At 55.8% G+C, this 22,379-nt stretch overlaps 1 protein-coding gene across 1 annotated transcript in view; it reads right to left on the bottom strand.

Moving 5' to 3' along the window:
- LOC111155673 (transmembrane protease, serine 2) overlaps positions 1-18,881 on the bottom strand; it is a 29,205-nt gene extending 10,324 nt beyond the window's left edge. The window contains exons 1-8 of the mRNA XM_022515963.1: positions 18,840-18,881; positions 16,669-16,891; positions 12,044-12,130; positions 11,207-11,326; positions 5,777-5,903; positions 4,511-4,621; positions 2,032-2,075; positions 534-705 (exon numbers count right to left, since the gene is read on the bottom strand). Coding sequence (XP_022371671.1) covers positions 534-705; positions 2,032-2,075; positions 4,511-4,621; positions 5,777-5,903; positions 11,207-11,326; positions 12,044-12,130; positions 16,669-16,891; positions 18,840-18,854 — 899 coding nt within the window. The 5' untranslated portion in view covers positions 18,855-18,881. The remainder of the gene's footprint in view (positions 1-533; positions 706-2,031; positions 2,076-4,510; positions 4,622-5,776; positions 5,904-11,206; positions 11,327-12,043; positions 12,131-16,668; positions 16,892-18,839) is intronic.
- Between the last annotated feature and the right edge of the window lie 3,498 nt (positions 18,882-22,379).

A 22,379-nucleotide genomic window follows, 5' to 3' on the forward strand; every position in this document is an offset into this window, starting at 1 on the left:
GCTCACTCTGACTCAGAACAGATCTGCTACACGAAGTTTCCTCCCAAATACAGATGTGACCAAAAAAACTCTATGTTTAAAAGAAATGGCCAACATTGTAAATGGTGGCTATCCTCTCCACTCCCCACCCATCTGCGTGGGCAACACCATCACCAAGGCTGCCTAACTGTGGGGCCCAGGGAACCCCGGGCAGAGCAACGTGAGGTTCTCCGGTGTGCCGTCTTGAGGACGAGCATCCAGGAGAGACCAGGCCTCCCGAGGACTCAGCTAGGACGCAGGCTGGAAGGGGTCACGCTCCCAGCATCCCCCACACGGCAGCCCTCCCAGAGCCCAGCATGCTGGGGCACCCGCACGCACCTGCTGGGGGGTGGGGGATGGGCTCGGCTTCTGCTGCCCAAGCACGAGCCCAGCAAACCCTCCAGCAGCATCATGAAGTGGGTGCTGTGCCCCATGTACAGGCAAAGAAATCAGAGCTTGCATGGGTCCCCCTAGCCCCGAGCCATGCCCGAGACCCCCTCACCCCATGGACTTACTCCTCCACACAGTGGGCAGCTGTCACGATCCACTCGGGGGTGATGATGGAGCCCCCGCAGACGTGGGTGCCCTGCACGTGCAGGCTGACCTGCCAGGGCCAGTCCCCTGGGGACGCGCTGCTCCCGCCCACAATTCGGCTCTGGCGCATCGTCTTCCCCGTGACCCCGCACTCTGAAAATGCAAGCACCGTGCCGTGAGCACCAGCAGGGCTGCCCCCACCGACTCCACCCACGTCCACGTCTCCTGCCAGACTGCTGGGCCACTGCGGCTGCCTCTCAGTCCCATTCATTTGCATTGGATTTCGACAGTGTGCGTCCTAGACGCTCCCCGGACCCCTCCCAGACCCCGGGGAAGCTTCTGCCGGCATTCGATGCCGCCTGTCATTTGGCCCTGATCCTGTCAGGGTCTCCTGCACACCCAGGTCGGGGATCTTGGATAACAAGGGGCCTGGGCCTGCTTGAATGCTCAGAGGCCCCAAGATTCCTGAACAAAGCAAAGGAGGGTGGGAAGGAGGGAGGAGGAGGGAGGAAAGGGAGGAAGGGGGGGGCAGGGAGTGTGAATCCTCAGTGCCTGGCCTGGCCTGGTGCCACCTGTGCCAAGTTCTTTGCCAGAAAGGGAGACAAGGCTTCCTTTGTGGAAACTCGGGATCACCAGTGGGGAAAATGCTAGTTTACAAGACAGAGCCTCCTAACGGGAGGGGGAGGGTGGGGCGGGGGCCTCGGAAGCACAGGGAGTTCACCGTGGACCAGGACCAAACGAGAAAGGGAGGCTGGAAGGGTGAAGTCCCAGGGGACTTCAATCTCCGAGCCCCTCCTGTCCCCTAACCTGTCCCCATCCCCGACAGTGTAAAGGAGCTGGGCTTCCGTCAGTGTCCCCCAATGCGCCTACAAACTGCTGGAGCGTGGGGGTCTCATGCCCCACGAGGTGGACATCGAGGGCTGGAGGATGGGGCAGGCACCATGCTCTCTTAGGGCCTGAAGAAGCTTGAGCTGAGCCCAGCTGGGAAGCGGCGTCCGGGACCACAGGGTCACTCAGCCCCCCGGGAGTGGCTACTGGATTCACCTCCTGAAAAGCTGAGCTTTGGAACCATATCCCATTGGGAAACAGGGCTGGGCCACCCCAGAGAGGGGAGCACAGGGACGTGCCTCCCACACTGACAACGGTTTGGAAGGTATAAGTAATCCCAGCCCGGAGATGGGAAGAGCCACGGCCTCCAGGCCCACCTGGAGGGGGGGCAGGAGAGGGGGGCCCATCAGCTTCCCGAGACTGCCTGTCCTCATGGGACGGCTGTTCTGGACCCAAGGCTGAAGGCTCCTCTAGCACACCGTAATCCCAGAAGGGTGTTCCTTGCAGGGAACTGGGGTTCAGGCAGGACGCAAGGCTTCCAGGCACATCCCAGCCCATCCCCCCACCTCCCCAGACACCGGGGAGGCGTTTCTGAGCCTACAGCGTGTTCCCCGTTTAGGAAAAAAGCAGGGGTAATCGCGAATCACTTACCTATACAACGCAAAGAAACCACTGTTTTCGAGGCGCAGATGTCACTGCAGAAGAAGAGGGGACACTCTGGTCGCTCTGATGCTCAACTCTCAAAATACTTAGAAATAAACATTTTCTTCCAATGTTCTCGCGGCCCGGCCTCCCCAGTGTGGAAGGACCCACAACCGAAGACCCGGACAAGGAGAGCAGATCTACATGGGGGCACCGAGTCAAAGCTCGGCTTTCAAGTCTCCACTGTGTGCCTCTGGGCGGGCTACATCACCTCCCCGTGCCTCAGTTTCCCCATCTGTAGAGTGGGATGAGAAGGGCACCACGTCAGAGTGGCACCCTGTAACATGGCTACGATTTTCATTCCCAGGACTCGAAGTCACCCCCTGGTTTTGTCCGGAAGCCATCCGGAAAGTTCCGGGTTCCTGCTTTACAACCGCATGGAAAGCAAGGGCAGCTGGTCACTGGCTCAGGAACCAGAGAAAGTTACTCGTTTGGGAGGAAGTGCTTAAAGTTACAGTTGAAAGATGAATGACCAACTACTCCATAGTGAGGGAGAGAATCAGCCCTAACGGGCTGGCACGAACCGCGTCCCAGCCACACGGTCACCGACAGCCCCCTCTGCTGGCCACCAGGAGGGTGGCACCCATTTGCCAATTTCACAGTAGCCCGGCTTCACGCCCACCCCTTCCAGAAGCAGTGCTGAGAGTCCAATCACAAAATCACCCTCGCTTCCTAGCCGCACCCGGTCCAGAGCCAAGCCCTGCTTCCTGGAACCTCCCCAAAATGATCCAACACGAGCCCGAGTCCAACATACGAGGTCCCCTCGGCCACCCTCACACCAAGGGCCCCGTGCTTCCCCGGACATTGAGGGTCCTGCTGGTCTTGGGCTGCGGGGCTTAACCACCCCGAGAGAAGCCACGTTCCCATGAAGAGAAGATGTTTTCTGAGAATCACGAAGCCGACCGTCCTCTCCGTGGAGATGTAGCGTGCGGCCGCTCGGGCGACCCCAGTGGGAGCCTGCGACCCGGGTATCAACGCAAAGGAAGGAGCCTTCCACCCGCCCCTCATGTACGGGACACCCCATGCCAGCCACGGACCTCCTCGTCTTCCCTGCCAACCCGGCGGCCACCTCGTGAGCTCCCGGGGCTCTCGTGGCCAGGAGGCAGCCTTCCGTCCCTGCTCAGCCCCGATGCCGCAGGGAAGGGTCCGCAGAACGGAGACACCAGCGTTTACGAAGAGCCCCGGCAGCTGCGCTTAGCAGAACACAGCCCTGCTGTTTTGATGCCTGCACCTGGCGAGCTCAGCTCTCCTCCCGGGCTCACCCTGTCACATTCCTGGGGACAGCCAGGCTGGGCAGCTTGGGCGGAAGTCAGCCCCCTTGCACCGCGGTCAGCAGCCACCAGGAATGCACACGGCGGCCAGCCTCCCACTCAAAGGAAAGGAGGGCGGCTTGGTTACCTCACCCTCCGAGTCGAGGACAGCCCCGGCAGCTGGCCGACAGGGAGGAGCCGGCTTGGCTGGCCACCTGGGGATGAGCGATAGGGACCTGGGAGCGGACAAGGCTTACGCACAGAGGACTCTGTGTGACTTTTACATTAGAGAACATTCAGGTAATCATGATGATCCCGGGAAGACAGCAGGACACTGATGGGGTCTCCGGGAAGCAGGACTCCTGGGCTGAAACTGGCAAACACCCGCGCAAAGTGCGATCAGTTGGTCCCCCGGGCTGCGACCCTGAGGCTTTCTCTGGACACACACCCTGCACGTAGCCTGTACATCTCTAATGTCCAGGGAGTAAAGAAAGAGTAAGGGAGTAAGGGGGCGCCTTGGGGGCTTTGTCGGTGAAGCGTCTGCCTTCGGCTCAGGTCATGATCTCGGGGTCCTGGGATCGAGCCCTGTGTGGGGCTCCCTGCTCTGTGGAGAGTCTGCCCCCCCGACCTTCCCCCTCCCGCTTATGCTCACTTGCTCTCATTCAGCTAAATAAATAAAATCTTTTTAAAAAAAAAGAAAAGGGGGCGCCTGGGTGGCTCAGTGGGTTAAAGCCTCTGCCTTCGGCTCAGGTCGTGATCCCAGGGTCCTGGGATCCAGCCCCGCATCGGGCTCTCTGCTCAGCGGGGAGTCTGCTTCCTCCTCTCTCTCTCTGCCTGCCTCTCTGCCTACTTGTGATCTCTCTCTCTGTCAGATAAATAAATAAAATCTTTAAAAAAAAAGAAAGAAAGAAAGAAAAGAAAAGCGGTAAGGAGAACTCTCCATTTTACGACGTTATCCGATGCCATCAAGGGCACCAACAGTAAATAACCCTCATCTGCTCCCCAAAAATGAACCCAGAGCAACCAGCCCCGCTTACAAGTCCCATCTCCCGCCAACGAGAAACTCAGCGACACCCAGAATTCCGGCTCAGGGAAAGCAGCCTCGGCACGGACTCCCCGCGGTGTCTCCCAGTCGCTCGTTACCATCTTCTTAGAGGGGGAAAGGCATCGCCCAGTACCTGTGGTACAGCTTCTTGTACAGGTCCATATTGCCCGCACTTGTGTTCAGCTTCATAAAGCTGGAGGCTCCGCTGTCATCCACGATCCCTTGGCTAGAATAAAAACTATTCCTAAAAGAGGCAGAAAACGTTAATTAAAATAATGGCTTCCTGATAAGCAGCCCCAAGTCCTGTGCCCATCATCAGACTTCTCTTGCATGGGGTTCCGATTAAGAGAAACACCAACGGGCATTTGGAAAACAAAACCCCAAGTTCAAATCAAGTGACCGTGGGTTAGAACCATCCCATCCACCGTCCCCAGCAACAACCCAGGAGTATCAGGTAAAAGCTCTCCACTGGCCTTTTTCTAAGCTCCCAGGGTCAGGGAGCTCCACGGTCAGGATAAAGAAACCACGAGGACAGGAAGTGTGAGCACAGGAACTTCAGGAAATGGACAGAGGCCGAAACCCACCCAGCTATAAAATCCCATCAGGTCCTGAGCTGCGAGGGGGCCTCACTAGGTCACTCGACTGCAATCTGAGAACGGCATTTTGAAATAGTACACTAGCTAAGATGCCAAATTTCTTATCAAGTGGTAATTAATTTTGAAAACCGGCCTCTGGCGAACCCCCTCGGACTGCACAAAGGTCATGTGGGGACACTCCAAGGAAGAGGTGGTGGCATTAAGGTAACACAGCCCAGCCTTTCCCCGTGGGCCCTGACGGCTGCCATGCCCTCCAGCGGGTGCTCTGGTGAGCCTCCGGCTGGGAGCCCCTGGGAAGGGCCCTCCTGCCTCTCCCACCCTCCCCGCGGCCCCAGGCAGGGCTGAATTCTCTTCCATAGAAATCTGATGTCACTTCTCTCCATTTCAAAGGCTTCAGTGCCTCCCCCAACCATGCACAGTCAAAGTCAAGGACGATCTCTTCCCTCTGACCTCCCCCAGGGACCCACCCCTGCCCATCTCCACCGAGGTCCCATCGAGGACCGCTGGGGAGGTTAAGGCTTCAACTCTGCCTAGAGGCTCCTGGAGAAAAGAGCCACCAAGACAAGACCCTCAGCTAGCACCTTGGACCCTGGTGACCCCCGAGGAGTGGAATGGGATGGCAGTGAATCTTGGTCACTAGATGCAGGAAGGTGGCGGGGGAGCGGGCGGATGCAGTGGGCACCTGCTGGTTTCCCCAGCCAGCCCTAGGCAGGAGACCACTGTCCCAGCGTTGGTGTGCCAGGACGTCCAGGGAGGGACGGAGAGGATCCTTCCCGGGTTTCTGTAGCTGGGGCCACACTCACCGGTAGCCCATGTCCTGGCAGGCGGCCCTCCCGTAGCTATCGCTCCAGTCGTCCTGACACACGGGGTGCCAGGACTTCCTCTGGGCGGAGTACACCTGGAGGATGAAGTTCGGGCCGTAGAGGCGAACTGTGGCAGGGGAGAGGCTCTGTGAGTTCCGGGAGGCTGTCCGTCACCCCCGAGCCCCCAGCCCTCGACACAAAGGCTCAGAGTGGGCCACACCGGGTCCCTGTTCCCCAGGCACGGACCACCCCTGAGGGGGCATCCCCGGTCTATCCCTTCTCAGCTCTCATGTGCTCTTTACCCCCCAGAACCGAATGCAGGCGCTGGGCCAGGACCGCCCGAGATGTTCAGCAGCAGCATTAATCCTAATGGCCAGAGGCGGGGAAACCTAAGGGACCACCAGCGGAGGAACGGACAAAGTGCAGTCCATCTCCACCATGGGGTACCACCGAGCCCTGAAAGGAGCCAAGTGCTGGCCACGCTTGCACCCCTGTTCGCCCCCGTTTCTGTGAACTGTGCGGAGTAGGAAATCCACAGCGACAGAGGGCAGGTGAGCCGCTGCTTGGGGCCCGGGGCGGGTGGGGCTTGGGGTGGGGGAGGGACGAGCCGGGGCGGGGGACCCCTCAGCCTTCCCTTAGCAAGTGACGGAAGTGTTCCAGAACTGACGCGGGGATGGCCGCACTTACGTGGAAGTGTAAAAACCGCCAAACTGTGTAATCTGGTTTTTTTTTTTAAGGTTTTATTTATCTATTTGTCAGAGAGAAGGAGGGAGAAAGAAAGTGCACGAGCAAGGGGGAGAGGCAGGCAGAGGGAGAAGCAGGCTCCTCGCTGAGCAGAGAGCCCGATGCGGGGCTTGATCCCAGGACCCTGAGATCGTGACCTGAGCCCAAGGCAGACACTTAACAGATGGAGCCCCCCAGGTGTCCCCAAATTGTATATTGTAAAGGATGAATTTCATGGTATGTGAGTTACACCTTGATACAGCTGATTTTTTAAAAACAAATGAAAAAGCTAAATGGTTTCTTAAAAATGACCTTTAAATGATCCTTTTGAACAAGCTGACCCCTTCATGCCCTATACCCTGGGTCCCAGCGGGGCGTCCCAAGCTGTGCCCGGCGCCCTCACGCACGCTCTACCTCTAATCCAGCAGCGCATGACCCAAACGACCCCAGCTCTTTTGCTGAAAGAAACGGAACATTACAGACCTAGTTTAAGCCTCGCTTTATTCCGGTGCCTTCTGGATCCAGGATCCCGAGAATGTTCCCTGTGTGAGCCGCCACGTGGAGACGGGCACAGCCACAGAGCGGGAGCCCGTGCGGCCGCAGGACTGACCAGTGTCCTGAACTAAAAGAAACGACCCTGAAAAGGGCCGTGAAAGAGGGCCCGCCGCGAAACGCTCTGTTGCACGCCATGCAAAGTCTAAAAGCATGTGAAACTGTGAAACCGCGAAACCGCGCTCTGAGGTCTGGGGACGGGAAACATGGGATGGCAAATGTAAAAGGAGGACTGGTCATTGCAGACCTCATTCTCGCCGCCCGTCTGTGGCCACAGCTCACTGCACATCCTGACACCTTCCAGAGCACTCCCTGCGAAGCCAGCAGCTCCAGGCTCATTATTTCCTGATGCTTCCGGGATGAGTGACCCCACAGACCCCGGGCCACACTCCGTGGGCGGACAGACGCGCTGTGCTCCAGCCAGACAATGGACTACGACTGTGCGCTAAAAAGAAAAGAGCCACCAAGCCAGGAAAAGCCAGGGAGGAAGCTTAAGTGCCTATCACAGCGAGTGTCAGAGAAGCCTGTCTGGAAAGGCTACGAGGCATAGGATTCCAACAGGTGACACTCTGGAAAGGGCACAATTACGGAGATAATAAAACCATTCGTGGTTGCCGGGGGCCAGAGAAGGAAGGGGTGGAGAGGCAGAGCGCGGACGATTTTCAGAGCAGTGAAAATCCTCCGTATGATATCGTGATGGTGGCTACGGGTCACGATGCATTATTCAAACCCACTGTCCAAATGCAAACACATTATGCATTTGTCCGCATGCCAAGAAAGAACCCAAGCGTGAACTAAGAACTCAGCTCACTCTTCATTAAGAAGAATGTATTAATCATGGGCTCATCAATTAAAATGAAAGCCCCCTACCAACGCACGTGTTAAACATGGGGCAGGTGTGTGTGGGGCGGGGACCCAGGGAGTCCGGACCAAATGCTCGATCCTCTACACACTCAACACTGCTGAAAAATAAGGTCCACTAGGTTTTCTAAGAAGCCACTGGAATTAAACTTAATTCCAAAATTAAAAATAAAACAGATCCTGCGGCACATCAGAAAGCAAAGGAGACACCGCCTTCTGGATTTGTGGTGATTTTACAGGCTTTTTCCCTCTCCGATGTCTCTGTGATCAAATGCTAACAGGGAGAGGTGACGGGGAGTCAGGAGGACGCAGGCTGTGACGATCACCGGGGGGTGGACACAAGTGTCCCATCGCTATGTGGTACACCTGGAACTAATATTCCACTGTGCGCTCACTAGCTGGCATTTGAGTAAAAACTTGAAGGGGCACCTGTGGGGGCTCAGTCGGTAAAGCATCATGCCTTCGGATCAGGTCATGATCCTGGGATCCTGGGATCGAATCCTGAGTTGGGCTCCCTGCTCAGCAGGGATCCTGCTTCTCCCTCTCCCCCCACCCCCTACTCTCTCTCTCTCTCTCAAATAAATAAATAAACTTAAAAACACACACACACACACACAAAAACTTTAAAAAAAATGCTAAGTAGGGAAACATGACAGTTGATACAACAGAGAGCTGAAGATGGTCTCAAGTTCAAATTCTTTTCCTCAGTCTTAGGAACTTATTCGGCTTTGCTGAGGTGTAACTGACCAAGGACAATCGCCTATGCTGGAGGGGTACGACCTGGCGTTTGGGGGCGGCACGCACACCCTGTGAAGCAGGCGGACGTGCCCAGCGCCTCACACCGCTGTCACCTTCCTCCGTGGTGAGAACGCCCGAGGTCCCCCCTCCCAGCCAATCTCAAGCGTAGGAAACAGCGTGCTCTCCGGGCCACCCCGAGCCGCGCTTCAGTATCTCCTGTGACACTGAACGGTCCCGGAAACCACGGCCACGGACGCAGACCACGAACTAAGGCTAGCAGTTCGTGTAATTCAATACCCATCCGCATATTCGAGAGCAGGTATGCTCTGAGGAAAGGAACGCTCCGCACGTGCACTTGAACGCTCTCCCGGGACGGGTGATGCTGCAGCGTCAGGAGACGCGCATTTCACTGACAGTAATTTCCGCTCTAGGGGGGACGAATTAAACGCACGTCAAAGGCGTGCTCTGATCTGATACAGAGTACACACGCAGTGCCGTGTGCACCGATCTCCTTTTCTATCGGTAATCGATGCGGAAGTCGTACAACCCCAAGTGCAGCTGGGTCGATCAAATTACACACATGCCGACGCTCCGACCCGGCGGTCGTATTTCTGGGGTGTTTCTCCCCGACGTGCTCCTACGGTTGGAACACGCGCGTCATGTCCATGGAGACGAGGGGACTCCCAGGGCCCTGAAGCGACACACCAGAGCACAGAAATGGTCCCCAGGATGTGTCACCTGTGCCATCGAGACCTGCCCGTCCGCTGGGCACTGGGCATTGAGAAAGGAGGGCAGCAGGAAACAGACACACACTCAAATGCTTTCTCACTTAAAAAGTCTCCGGAAGGAGAAACAAGAACTCATACGGCTGCTCGAGAAAGAAGCGCGACTGGCTGGTGAACGGGCACGCGCGCGTTTGTGTGTGTGTACATGTGTGTACGTGCGTGCGTGTGTGAGCACAGCGGGGGACACAGAGTTGTCCCTGTATATCCTTTGGTACTTCCTGATGCTGATCTGCTTGAGGACATTAATTCAAAGTATTTTAAAAAACACAACTTAACCATTAAGAAGAGAGGGAGGAAGGGGAGGATCTGCAGGACACAGCAAGTCTGCTGGAGTTTGTCCTTGCACACGTGCGTGCCCACATGTGAAGACACCAAAAGCCATCACACAGGACAGCTGAACCGCGCTCCACAAGCCCCGAGGCCCCCAACTCAGGAGAGCGGTGACAAACCCATCATCAACAACACATGGGGGAGACTAAGTTGTGTTCTAAGTTGAAGGTGTGAGCGGGTCACTGCCCAAGTGCGGACACTCCCCAGACGCAAGCACAGCTCGCAGGACCGAGAGGCTCCAGCATGGGGACAGGTGACCCCAGGGGCCCTACGGAGCCAGGGCCGGGGCCCACCTTCCTCTCCAGACTCCCCCCGGTGTGCCCCCCACAGGTGCCGGGACTGGGCAGGGAGGGCATGCAAGGCAGCAGTCCTCACCCTGGAGGGCACAGGACTGGGCAGGGGACCCAAATTCCCCGCCGGCTACAGCCCTCCCCGTGCTTAAATAAAGGAGAGGACTTAGGGCAAACTTGAGGGGAGAAGAAAAAAGCTGCTGGTCATAGTCCTGGTGCTCCCTCAGACTGCAACTTTGAAATTTGTTTAAAAACAAGAGGTTCTCGGGGGGCCTGGGTGACTCAGTGGGTTAAAGTCTCTGCCTTCGGCTCAGGTCGTGATCTCAGGGTCCTGGGATCCAGCCCCGCATCAGGCTCTCTGCTCAGCGGGGAGCCTGCTTCCCCCCCAACCCCATGCCTGCCTCTCTGCCTACTTGTGATCTCTTGTCTGTCAAATAAATAAATAAAATCTTTAAAAAAAAAAAAGGTTCTCAGTTACGCGTGTCAGAGGGGCGCAGCAGGGAGCTGGACGCAGGGGTGCAGCACCACAGGGCCACAGCCACAGCCCCCCACAGCCAGGCAGACTGGCTCACACGTTTTGCCAGAGGAGGACAAACTACAAGGTCATCAGGAGAAATAAGCCAACTGCACACCAGGGGCAGAGGTCAGCTACACGCACGGAGGATGATGCCAGCTCCTCCACGTCCGCCCACCCACACAACATGGAAACAGCCCACGGGCGGTCCCTTCGGCAGGGGCCAGGCCGGGTTCAGGGTCATGCCGTGGCTAGCTGTCCATGGGTACGGGCATCACCCCCGCACACGCACCCTTTTCCAGGACATCCACTCCACCTGCCCTGAAATCCCTCCTAACAATTAACAGAAAATAATAAAAAGCCAAAGCCAGGTACCTCTCTGTGACAAGAGATCCCTACCCATGCTGAAGGCGAGCGGCTTGAAAATACAGAGCCCAACTCTGCGCTTGGGAGCCCACCGTCCCCCTCCCACCGCTGTGTGAGGCTGGGCCAGCAGTGCACTCTGAGCCTGGGTCCTCATCTGTGGTTAGAGCATCTGGGTCGCGGTTCAGTGACCCCCTGGTGCCCAGGACGGGCGCAGTCTGGGCACCAGGGCACAGAGGCTGCCTCCACGGGTGCACACGTTGCCTCAACTTACCGCATCGGTTCTCGTCCTCCCCGCTAGGGCAGTGCAGGACCCCGTCGCACCAGTGAGAGGGGCTGATGCAGGTTCCCGACGAGCCGCACTCTATCCCGGACACCGAGCATTTGTTCTCCACTTGAGAGTGACAGGAGGGAGACCCAGTCAGCCGGAGACGCTGAGAAAACCTCACGCACACAGCGCAAGTTCTGGCATCCTCTCTCAGGGTCCCAAGCAACAGGAGAGAAGAACCCTTCCCCCCTCAATGTTACTAAGGAGCAGGTATGTCCTTGCCACCATCAACAGCAAAGAAGCAGGGCTGGAAGTCAGCAGCAGCGGAGCCCCTGGTGCGAGTGGGAGGGCCCGTGGCCTTGGACTTGGACAGCACCCCATGTCCTCTGTGACACACAGGTGACCTCTGTGTTCCATCCAAGCTGTGAGTCCGCACCGCCCAGGGCTGACGGAAAAGGCCCGGCTGCAGGTCACGAGGTGGCACAGGACAGTCACGCCACAGCACGTAATCGGTGATGTGGCCACCGAGATTCAGGGACAGGTGTGGCTGAATCCCGAGGCTGGGAGTCTGTGCTCCCCAGTGCCGGGCAATGCCTAGTGCCCGAAGCACTGGATACAGTCGGAGTGGGTCAGTGCCCACCAGCCCACAGACCAGCAGGAGACATGAAAGTGACTCAGGACAACCCAGAATGCAGTTGGATGACAATGGTTACTCATGTGTCCCCATCACCAAAGAGAAGAAAGAGAAGACAGCTGCTTGGGGGAGAGAAACTTCAGGAAGGCTGGCAGGCCACCCACAAGAGCAGGCACCCCGCAAAGGCTTGGTTCCCCTCCGACACTTACTGAACTTCCAGAGCAGAACTGCGGTCACGGCGGCTCCCGCCAGGACGGCCCCCAGGGAGACGGTGATGCACAGCGCCTTCTTGGCCTCTGGGGAAGGGGGAGAGCACATGACGGAGTCACAAAGTTTCTTTAAGTTCCACTCTCAATCTTACCCGCTACTTTTAAAAGAGGATGGCACATTAAGCAGTAATTTCTCATACTTAAAAATGAGACTTAAAATTTTAAGAACGTGTCTGGGGAGATCTTACATCTCCCACAGGAGAAGCCATGATAAGAAGTAACCTTTACTTATGGTAAGTTTTAAAAAGTATGGCTTTGTGGGGCGCGTGGGTGGCGTGGTCGGCGAAGCGGCCGACTCCTGCTTCCAGCTCAGGTCATGATCTCAGGGTCGTGAGACTGAGCCCTGCGCTGGGTTCCCCACCACGCTCTCTCTCAAGTAAAGAAATACGTCTTAAAAAAATAAGTTATGGTCTTAGAATAGTCCAATAAATGATTCATGTAAAAAATTGCCTAAAAGAGGGAAAAATACCTTGTTTCGGTAATGACAAGCATAGGAAAACAATAGCAATGTCCCCAAAAGATCACCTCCCTGGCAACAGTGCTCAAGGCAGAATAAATCGTCCTAACCCAAGACCATTTAGGGAAAGGCTGCCGCAGAGCCCCGTGTCCCATCCTCAGGCGCCACGTGTGGCCGTTTGTGCTTCAAATACTTTTCATGACATTTATGAAATACTTATTCATTCATAGTTATATAAATTCAAATGCTCAACAGCTACATGAGGCCAGGGGCTGCCTCTCTGGACACGGCAGAAATAAAACGTTCCTGTCCCTGTGGAACGTTCCACTGGGGACCGCTGACATCCATCCACTCTTTGGTTTGAGGCAGGAGCACTGGGCTCACATCTCAGCCAAGAATCAAGTCATCTGGAGACGGTCTCCGGTGCTCTCCAGTCAAAACAAACCCACAGATCACTGTTGGTCAAAGTCAAAAGCAACTATCAAGGTCAGACACACCACACCCAACGCAAGCCCGGTCCTCAGAGGAAGCAGGGGAGAGGCAGAGGGGAGGGAGTGGAGAAGGCATTCACAGACCCTCCCACCCCCTCAGTTTACAGGAGGACACCCAGGTCGGTGTCCCGGAGTGTGGGGGAGGCCGGGCACCCCCACGCACCCATCTGTGCCTCTGGAGTCTGCTGGATGAGGGCAGACCCACCCATCCGGGCTCAAAGCCACGGCTCTCGTCCCGTTGCCACATTCTCAAACCCTAGTAGCAGGCTTAGGAATCACCCGTGGTGCCGGCTAACCTGTTTCCTGGCCCTCATCACCAGGAACTCAAGAGTCCGCTGGGAAGGGGAGGCGTAGATTTGCAGTCCTAACAGGTTCACGGGGGAGGCAGAGGCCACTGGTCTGGAGAAAGCCACGTGCCACCGAACCACATTATCAGAACTCACGGCTAGGCAGGGCAGGGCAGAGTGGCAGAGGAAACTCAACAGGGGACGTTCCAAATGCCCAATGTGACTCATTAGCCAAGCAGGATGTCCTCCTTTCGGGGGGCTTTCCTGTTCTTTGATCCTGGAGAGACTGACCTGGGTATTTATCTAGGAGAAGATAACGCCTGCGGTGAGCCAAGAGCTATTACATTAAGTCTTCTGCACGTCTCACTGAGCAGACAGCGATCTGCCCAGCTCTCACGGGGAGCATGCAGGCAGGGGGATCCCCGAGGCTACCTGTCGAGGACGGGCACCTTGAGACCAGTTGTCCGGTCAGCCCAGACTTGACTTGGGGCCCATCGGCAAACGCAACACCGTTGCATTTAACGACAACAGACTACTCATGTACTGTCGTCACCACCGAGTCCGTCTCTCGTTGATTCAGCCCTAACACGACCAGGGCCAACCATCTGCATCAGACCGTGGACCTTCAGCGCTCCAAAAGCCAGGCTTGAGGGTGTGTGAGCACAGGGACTCAGCGTGGAACCTTTAGGACGGTTGCTGGAGCAAACAGACAACAGGGAGGCCCCAGACGGCCCAGCCCCTGCACTCCTGACGGGTTCCTCTGGATCTGCGCTACTAGGTAACGGGCAAAACACTCTCAAGGCTCTGACAAGGCTAGGTACTGCACCATTTCAAACACACGGCATTCTGGAAAGAAAAGCCTAACTATGGAGACGGGGATCAGTGGCTGTCAACGACTGGGGAGCCGCAGGGGAGCTGAATGGGCGGAGCACAGGGGATTTCAAGGGCACTGGAACTAGTCCGTGTTTTACTGTAACGATGGACATGCCATGACACTTTGGTCAAAAGCTACAGAATATACAACAAAAGGGGCGTGATCCTTATAAAACAATGGACTTTAGTTAGTAATAATGTATCAACATCGGCTCATCGATTGCAACAAGCCTGGCTCGCTAAGGCAAGATGATGGGAAAAACCTGGTGAAAGAAGGGGTATATGGGAATCCAGCACTCAATTTTCTGTAAGCCAGAAAATGCTCTAAAAAACAGTCTATTAATTTAGAAAAATATGTCCAAGGCCAAACATTAAACTCATAAAATGTGCACGTTTCTATGCAAGTCAATAAAAAGGTTTTCAAAATGTCTCGGTGGCTCAGTTGGGTAAGTGTCTGCCTTCGGCTCAGGTCATGATCCCAGAGTCCCAGGATCGAGCCCCGTGTTGGGCTCTCTGCTCGGTGGGGGGCCTGCTTCTCCCTCTGCCTCTGCCTCCTGCTCCCCCTGCTTGTGCTCGCTCTCTCTGTATCCGATTAGATAAAATCTTTTTAAAAATAAAATTTAAAAAGCAGCAAGATAAACTCACTAAGTAATTTTTGAGTTCAAAGGGCGGTTTGTTAATGCAGAACCGTGCGTGCAGGCTTGTGTTCCTCCCTTATGAAGTCACGGGTAAGGCACAGACTTCCGTCCCATGCTTGCCATCACCAGGATGGTGACATTGGTGTCACGCAAGTGGGCTCGTCTTGTCTGCCTGGGCTGGACACTGACTAGTATGAACTCCAACTCCGAACGTCTTATCTCAAGAGGGGACCCTTGGTTTCTAAAAAAAGCCCTCTTTTCTGGGGGAGACAAGTATACCTCTGTGGGGTCTTCCTGCCAACCCCCATTGCAACCTCAGACCGGGGCTGCTGGGGCTCGGCACCTCGGACATCTTGGCTGGGTGGTTTCAGTTCTGGGACGCCGTGCTGAGCACGACAGGTGTCCCCAGGACCCCCGGCACCCACCTAGCAGGTGCCGTGCCGGCCTCTCCCCGGTTATAGCAAACAAGGGATCTCTAGACATTGCCGAGTTCCCACATCACTGGTCCCAGCACCCCCAACCGCCACCAGAGGGACATCGGCGCACAGAGGAGGATTTCCTTGATGAGAGAGGAAAGGGTGGAGGAGGGAAAGCAGGAACCATACGGGAAAGGGATGACTGCAGAGGAGGGAGACTGAGGGGTAGGAGATGAGGGAATGAACCAGCTGACAGGGAGAAGGAAGGACCAAGAGCCGTTTTCGAAGAGTGAGGGACGCAGAGCCCCGCAGAGGGCAGGATGACAGGCAGCAGCGCTGGTGAAGGGTTGCCAGGATCTGGGGCGGGGCACGCCGGGGCTTCCCGCAGCACAGAGTTAAGGACTCACTTCTATTCTTTAGGATGTGCTGGGGGCACGTGCAAGTTCGCGTTACTGTTCCTCCTTACGCACGCCACGGGCACACGCGTGCTCGCCAATAAAAAAAACTCCGTCAGCAGAAACGTTGCTGGTTTAGCCACTAGTCCGCCTACCGGCTGTACTGGCTGGCGGCTGTACCAGTCCCCCGGGCAGTTCTCAACACTCCGTTGACCCGCACTAAAAGCTGGGAGGGGCAGGGCGCCTGGGTGGCTCAGATCGTGATCCCGGGGTCCTGGGATCGAGCCCCACGTGGGGCTCTCTGCTCAGCGCGGATCTGCTTCTCCATCTGCCCCTCCCTGCCCGCCACCCTCTGCTTGTGCTCTCTCTCTTATATAAATAAATAAAATCTTAAAAAAAAAAAAAAGGCTGGAGGGCTGCGGGAAGGAAACAGATGAACGAGAGTTAGACAGAAGCATGTGGCAGTGAAAGGATTCCGTCCTCGGAGCCCTCACCCTGCTCTACGCCCGCTCTGCTCTGCCCCCGAGACCCTTAAAGCCCAGACATCCTCCCGTGTGCCAACACACCAGCCACGTCATTCGCCAAGCCTGAAGCCCTCACGCATCTTCAGCGCGACCTGCTGTATCCAGGGAACCGCACCACAGAGGAAGGGTGGGTAGGGGGTTCCCACATCGGAGCTTACCCTTCATTCGGGAGGACGCATGGACAAGCCGCGGAGGCAGGAAGAGGGCAGAGAGGCCCGGCTTGGGAGATCACCCTGGGTGGGACAGGCCAAGCTGGGCCAGGAGAGTTAAGGAAAGTAAAGGAAAGGCTTTGCAGCCTGGCAGCTCTCCAACGGCCATGGGCAGGAGGCGAGGGGGGCAGTGACAGCTGTGACAGCGAGGGAGAGGGGAGGGGCCTGGGACCAGCCCCAGCAGAGAGGGAGGACAGTCGGCGACAGAGCCCCTGGGGAAGATGGACCCCAACGCTGGTTCTGTTGTAGGAATGAAATGCAAAAAAGGGTCCTACTTGCGGTACACGCTGTCCCCGATGGGGACTTGGGCTGCGTGTGGACGGCGGGTGTCGAAGCGTGCGTCAGCACCCCAGGGGTGTACTGGGGCACGGCAGGCGGGTAGTACGGGGCTGGATACACCGGGTAGACACCGGGGACCGTGGTGGGCTGCGCGGGATACAGGCTTTCGGGCTGGTATCCATGGTTTTCATAGTAAGGTCCAACTCCTGGCGGTGACCCCTAAACCATGAAAGAAAAGGTGAGTGATATCAACGTCCGGTCACCCTCAAGGATGGGCTTGCGTCCCTGGTGCTCGGACAAGGAATGGAAAACCCGCTGCAATTCTCGTCAGGCCGAACGCTGAACTCACCTGGACGAAGAACCAACCAGAACTTTCGATTCACTGTCAACAGTTTTTGTATTTGCTTGTTTACTGATTTTTTTTTTTAAATAAAGAGAAAGGAAACGGTCAACACTGAGATTGAGTGAAGAAAAAAAAAAAAGTAAAGAAAAAATGTGTAGTAGCCTGGGCAGGAGTCCACACCCAAACCCTGAGCTGAAGAGTACAACAAAGGCAGTGATATCCCCGCGTCTACACTCCTGGCCTCCTGGAAACTGGACCACACCCCCCACGACAGTGCAGGTATGACTCGTGGACCCATTTTGCAGAGAGGAACATTGAGTGACAGAGGGTAAGAAATTTACCGAAACAGTCATCCTGCACGTTATTCTGAACATTCCTTTTCTACTTCCTCCTTCCTTAGGACACTTGTCGCCATTTACTGAGGGACATTTAAAGAGTCTGAATGCCATCCCGCTGCGATGAGCTTTCTCCCAAGGCACCACACCTCTACTGGGAGCCACTCGGTCTCTGCGCACGGGACATGGAAGGTGCTGCCCCAGCCGCAGATTTTATTTTATGCCATCCCCACCCGTGTCCTGGGAATGTCCTTCTCCTTGCCCTCTATCCACTTAAACACGGCCACCTCTGGCTGCCCCCACAGGACCCCAGCTGGCCAGGCTGTGTGTCCCCTGCTTCTGTCCTCCTTAATCGCCCACTGGCGGGGCCACTCGGGGAGGCCACATGTGCTCCCCCCATCTGAGAGCCCTTCAAACTTCTTCCCACTCATTCATTTCTCCCTCTGCTTCTTGTTGACCGCGGGCTCAGACAGGACTGGTGCTCTGAGCCGAGGCAACGCCACGCTGTATTTTAAGTGGGGCCTCCAGGGAAGCGAGACTATACAGGAATGAGCCAGAGTTAACTTCCACTTAATAAGTCACCCATGCTCTCCTTCAAGTCAAAAGACTGCAACTCTGAACCAGAGCGGTGGACAGAAAGAGAAACAGTGTAACCTCTCATCTAAAAGGGGCACCAAAGGCCAAAAAAAAAAAAAAGTAGCACAAGGGTTTGGTCTCTATCGGAAGCATCTAAGAACATGCTGTCCCACCAGGAAGGTCGCGGCAGGCACAGCGGACCGTCCCGGCGAAGCCCTAGCAGGGGATATGAAATTTAAAATGGAGCGAGTGAAAATAAAAACCAGCAGCTGCTGAAGAGGGAAAAGCAGGAGGGCTGTGTCCCAGAGACAAGATGCGGCACATGCTGGTTATTGACCAAAGGTCTGTCCTGTGCGCACATTCCCAGGCAGAAGAGGAACTAGTGAGAGACAATGGGGAGCGAAGATGCTTCGTTTGTCCCCAGAGCTGTTTCGGGCGCTGGGGTGGGGGGTGTCTAGGGAGAGGGACAGTCAGCCCAATGCGATTTCAATCACGGCCTCCTTCAGTTTACTGGGATGCAGGGCGGCACAGGGGTCTGCTGGCCGGTGATGCCTCACGTACCCGTTCTTCCCTGGGACTCCCTCCCTCCCAGCGCCCACCTGCCCCTGGCTGTCCCCACAGCTCACCCGGAAACTCACCTGCAGGGAAGGAAGAGAAGGGGCCAGTGAGCAGTGCACACACCCCACACCCACCCGACAGCTTGGGGTGCTCTCCGTGGGGGCAGGGGCTGTGTGTCTGCACCTGACCCGCCCCCACCCCCCCAATGGAGACAGCGCCCTGACCCGCTTCCCCAGAGCGCACCCATTCCCTGCGGCCAGCTCTTAAAAATGCAGACTAGCACACATTTCGGAAAGTAACAGCGGAAATAATGGAACAAGGGAAAAGTCTGGGAAGGTAATGATTAACCACTTACTGAGTTCAAAGCCATCACGGTTTTATTAGCAGCATCGGTAAGGGCAAGGATTCAGATGTTCAAGACGACCTAGAAGAAAGAATGGTAAGACTGTGTTATTCCGATGCCGGTGGTTTTTAGGAGACACACAGAGAAAGAACTAGGTGTTCTAGGTGAGGGTCAGTCTCTCCGGGGCAAAGGGCAGTGCTCCCCGTTCACCTTGGCCGTCACCTCCGCCCGCCTCTTCCCCACAGGATGCACCCGTGACGAGCAGCCGGGGCCCGCACCTCTCTGGATCTGGGTCACAAAAGATGTGGAGGTGTGCACGGTCCCAATCGGGCGAGGATTTAAGGAGGGGTCCAGTGAGCCACAGCAGGCCCAGGGACGCCCCCTCCCTCGCTCCCGCAGACAGTGCCCGGGGAGGAGGGGTGGACGCCCACTGTGGAGCAGGTGGCCCGGAGCTTAGTACTAGAGGGAGGCCACACCTGCCTTCCTAAATAAGCCACATGGAACCTCCCACTTCTTACTAAACACATGAGAAAAGTACTCCATAAAACACATCCGCACGCACCCATTTCTTCACGTACTACCCCAAATCCAAAAAAGAAAACATTTCAGAGCTAGCCCTTTTTTTAAAAGAGTTTATTTATTTGAAAGGGAGAGATCACAAGTGGGCAGAGAGGCAGGCAGAGAGAGGGGGGAAGCAGGCTCCCCGCCGAGCAGAAAGCCTGATGCAGGACCCTGGGATCATGACCTCAGCCGAAGGCAGAGCCTTAACCCACTGAGCCACCCAGGAGCCCCTCAGAATTAGCCCTTTTGACAGTTTCCAAGGTTGGCAGTGATGAAGAGAAGGTTCTGTTGTTGGCAGATGCTGGCAGTAATTTCTAGAAAAACCACCAGCATGGAAGCCTCCATTCAGGCATCACGTTCTCCCTCCTGAGCGTGCGTGAAGGGCTTCTCCCTGCCCCTCGCTGCTGTGTTGGAATGACCAAAGAACGCTTCAAGAAAGAGCCTTCCAAACCCTCCATCCCAAGACCACATTCCTGATGAGACAGCTCTGGGCTGCATGCCAGCCGGAACGTGCCGGGCGCACAGTAGGTACTCAAACATCAGCAGGCAGCACAGTGCCGTGGTCAAGCCCGTGATCTTTGGGACCTGTGACCTGGGGCACGTCAGTCAATGTTCCCCGTGCCTCAATGGTCTCATCCGCAGAAGGGGATAAGAGTGTCCCCCGGAATGGCCTATGGAGGGAGCTGCTGCCATTCCTGTTCGGGGAAACTGATCGTAACACCGACAGAGGTGCCTCGAAGGGGCAGGGGGAGGCGACAGATAACGAGGCATTTGCAAGTCTGCAGATTTGCACCTGGTGTTTCTCCCTAAGTCCCAAGTCCACCAGCTCAGAAACGCTGGTGCAGCTAAATGCAGAAGAACCAGACCCAGGCCACTTCCTGCCTCCTCTCCGCTCCCCAGCACAATTATTACTGGACTTGTTAAACTAAAAACAAACAAAAAACATGAACTTGCTATAAATAAAAATGTGAACATGGCTTTTCAATCTTGGGAAACCTCCAGTGAGTAAGTCGTAATAAAAATGCATCTGGTCATTTATCTACTTTCCACGTAAAGCTAAAATACAAGAATGAGAGGGCGCCTGGGTGGCTCAATCTGTTGAGCATCCGACTCTCAATCCAGCTCAGGTCTTGGTCTCAGGGCTGTGAGTTCAAACACTGTGTCGTGCTCTACCCTGGGCGTGGCGCCTACTTACTAAAAATAAAGTGGGGAAGGGCGCCTGGGTGGCTCAGTGGGTTAAGCGTCTGCCTTCGGCTCAGGTCATGACCTCAGGGTCCCGGCACCAAGCCTGCGTTGGGTTCCCTGCTCAGTGGGAAGCCTGCTTCTCCCTCTCCAACTCCTGCTTGTGCTCCCTCTCTTGCAATCTCTCTCTCTGTCAAATAAAGAAATAAAATCTTTTTCAAAAAAAAAAATCAAGAAATTTTAAAAAATAAAAGAATGAGTTCATATTGACAGATTTGAGATTTCTTTTAAGTTTAAATAACAGGTCAGCACCCTTCTGGGTATGAGGAAAGAAAAGATCCTCATCTACTAATACACCTGTCCCATGTCTGCTCCTTACAGCCATCAAGGCAGTACCCCCACTCCACGCTGGTCCCCGCGGGGCAGAAAATCGTAGCATGTCCCTGAAGTTCCTTTCCAAAGCATCCTGCCCACACCTCAGCACTATCTCACCAGTTCTCGGTTTGGGTGAAGTTTCAAGAAATGAGAATTTGATCCCCTGGCCGCGTTCCAGTTTAGGAGCCTTCTGAAAGGACTGATCCATCCGTGCTCGAAATCCGCGCTTCCTATTCATGCGCGATCCCTAACAATGAGAGACCAGGAAGCCGGGGAAGGAAGGGGCACAGGCGTCTATGGCCACAGATTGTCCCATAAAAGCCACAGGACCCAGAAGTAATCACGGGATAATCCCATCTCGTCCAGATCCCACGGCCCACAAAACCTTAGAGCCAGAAACACCCAATGCGTCCAGATGGGCCCCCGTGGACTTTGGAACAGGAGATGGGAGTCATGCTGCCTGTAATTTCTCTGGCCAAGAAGCAAAGAAGGGGGACGTGCCTCCCTCTGGAACCGGATTTGCGAGAACGACTGACGTCTGACAGGCCCAGGAGCCACACCGGGTCGGGTTCCCTTTCAAAACAGGCATTTACTGAAAATAACGTCGTGCGTCCAAAAAACACACAATACAAAACACACAGACACCACACCGCAGGCGTTCCTACAGCAAAGCCCATCTCTGCAACCGGGTTTTGAGCAGAACAAGGCAGCCAAGATCCGAGAGCTTGACGCCGTCACCCAAATGCTCTTTCCTGTCACTTAGAGGACACGGATGACCGTCCCTGATTCCGGAGAGTCAGCCATTACAAAGGGCTCTTCCTACAAGTGGCGAGAGAGCAAACGTGTGACAAAGTTCCTCATCCCTCCTCGCCCTCCGCCTGCTCCCACACCAGCACTGACAAAGTGGCCCACTTGAGTCACACGACACAACACTACATGGCAGTTTCGGTCACTCCGGGCTCTCTTCTCGGAGAGCTGAGTCATCCCTGAGCACCTGTGCGGCCAGGGCAGGGCCGTGCGGTGACATCCTGCCTGTGCCCCACGACATGATGAAGCTATTTCCAACCACGAGTCTTTTCTCTGGGGATCTCAGGAAGCATTTGCTGTATTTTGAAAACCAGCAAACCAATGCAAACAAGGTCAATCTCATAGATCCAGACTCCCATCTGGGGGCCCAGGGTCTTCCTCATACCTTCATCCCCGCGGATCCCACAGCACACGACCATTCAAGCATTTGCAGCTGCGCGGAGCCCCACGGGGCGCCTTCAAGATGCTAGGGGTGTGACGGGGTGTGACAGGATGACGAGGCCCCACCGTTCGTGACCCCCGCACCCCTCCTTCCAACTCCAAAGCAAGCAACACCAACACACACTCCCTATCCGATAAACAAGTGATCCCTGAACGCCCCTTATGTCTCAACCACGGCCCAACATG

This window comes from Enhydra lutris, unplaced genomic scaffold (assembly GCF_002288905.1).
Source record: "Enhydra lutris kenyoni isolate GAN:26980312 unplaced genomic scaffold, ASM228890v2 scaffoldscaffold43, whole genome shotgun sequence".
In the NCBI taxonomy this organism is placed as follows: domain Eukaryota; kingdom Metazoa; phylum Chordata; class Mammalia; order Carnivora; family Mustelidae; genus Enhydra; species Enhydra lutris.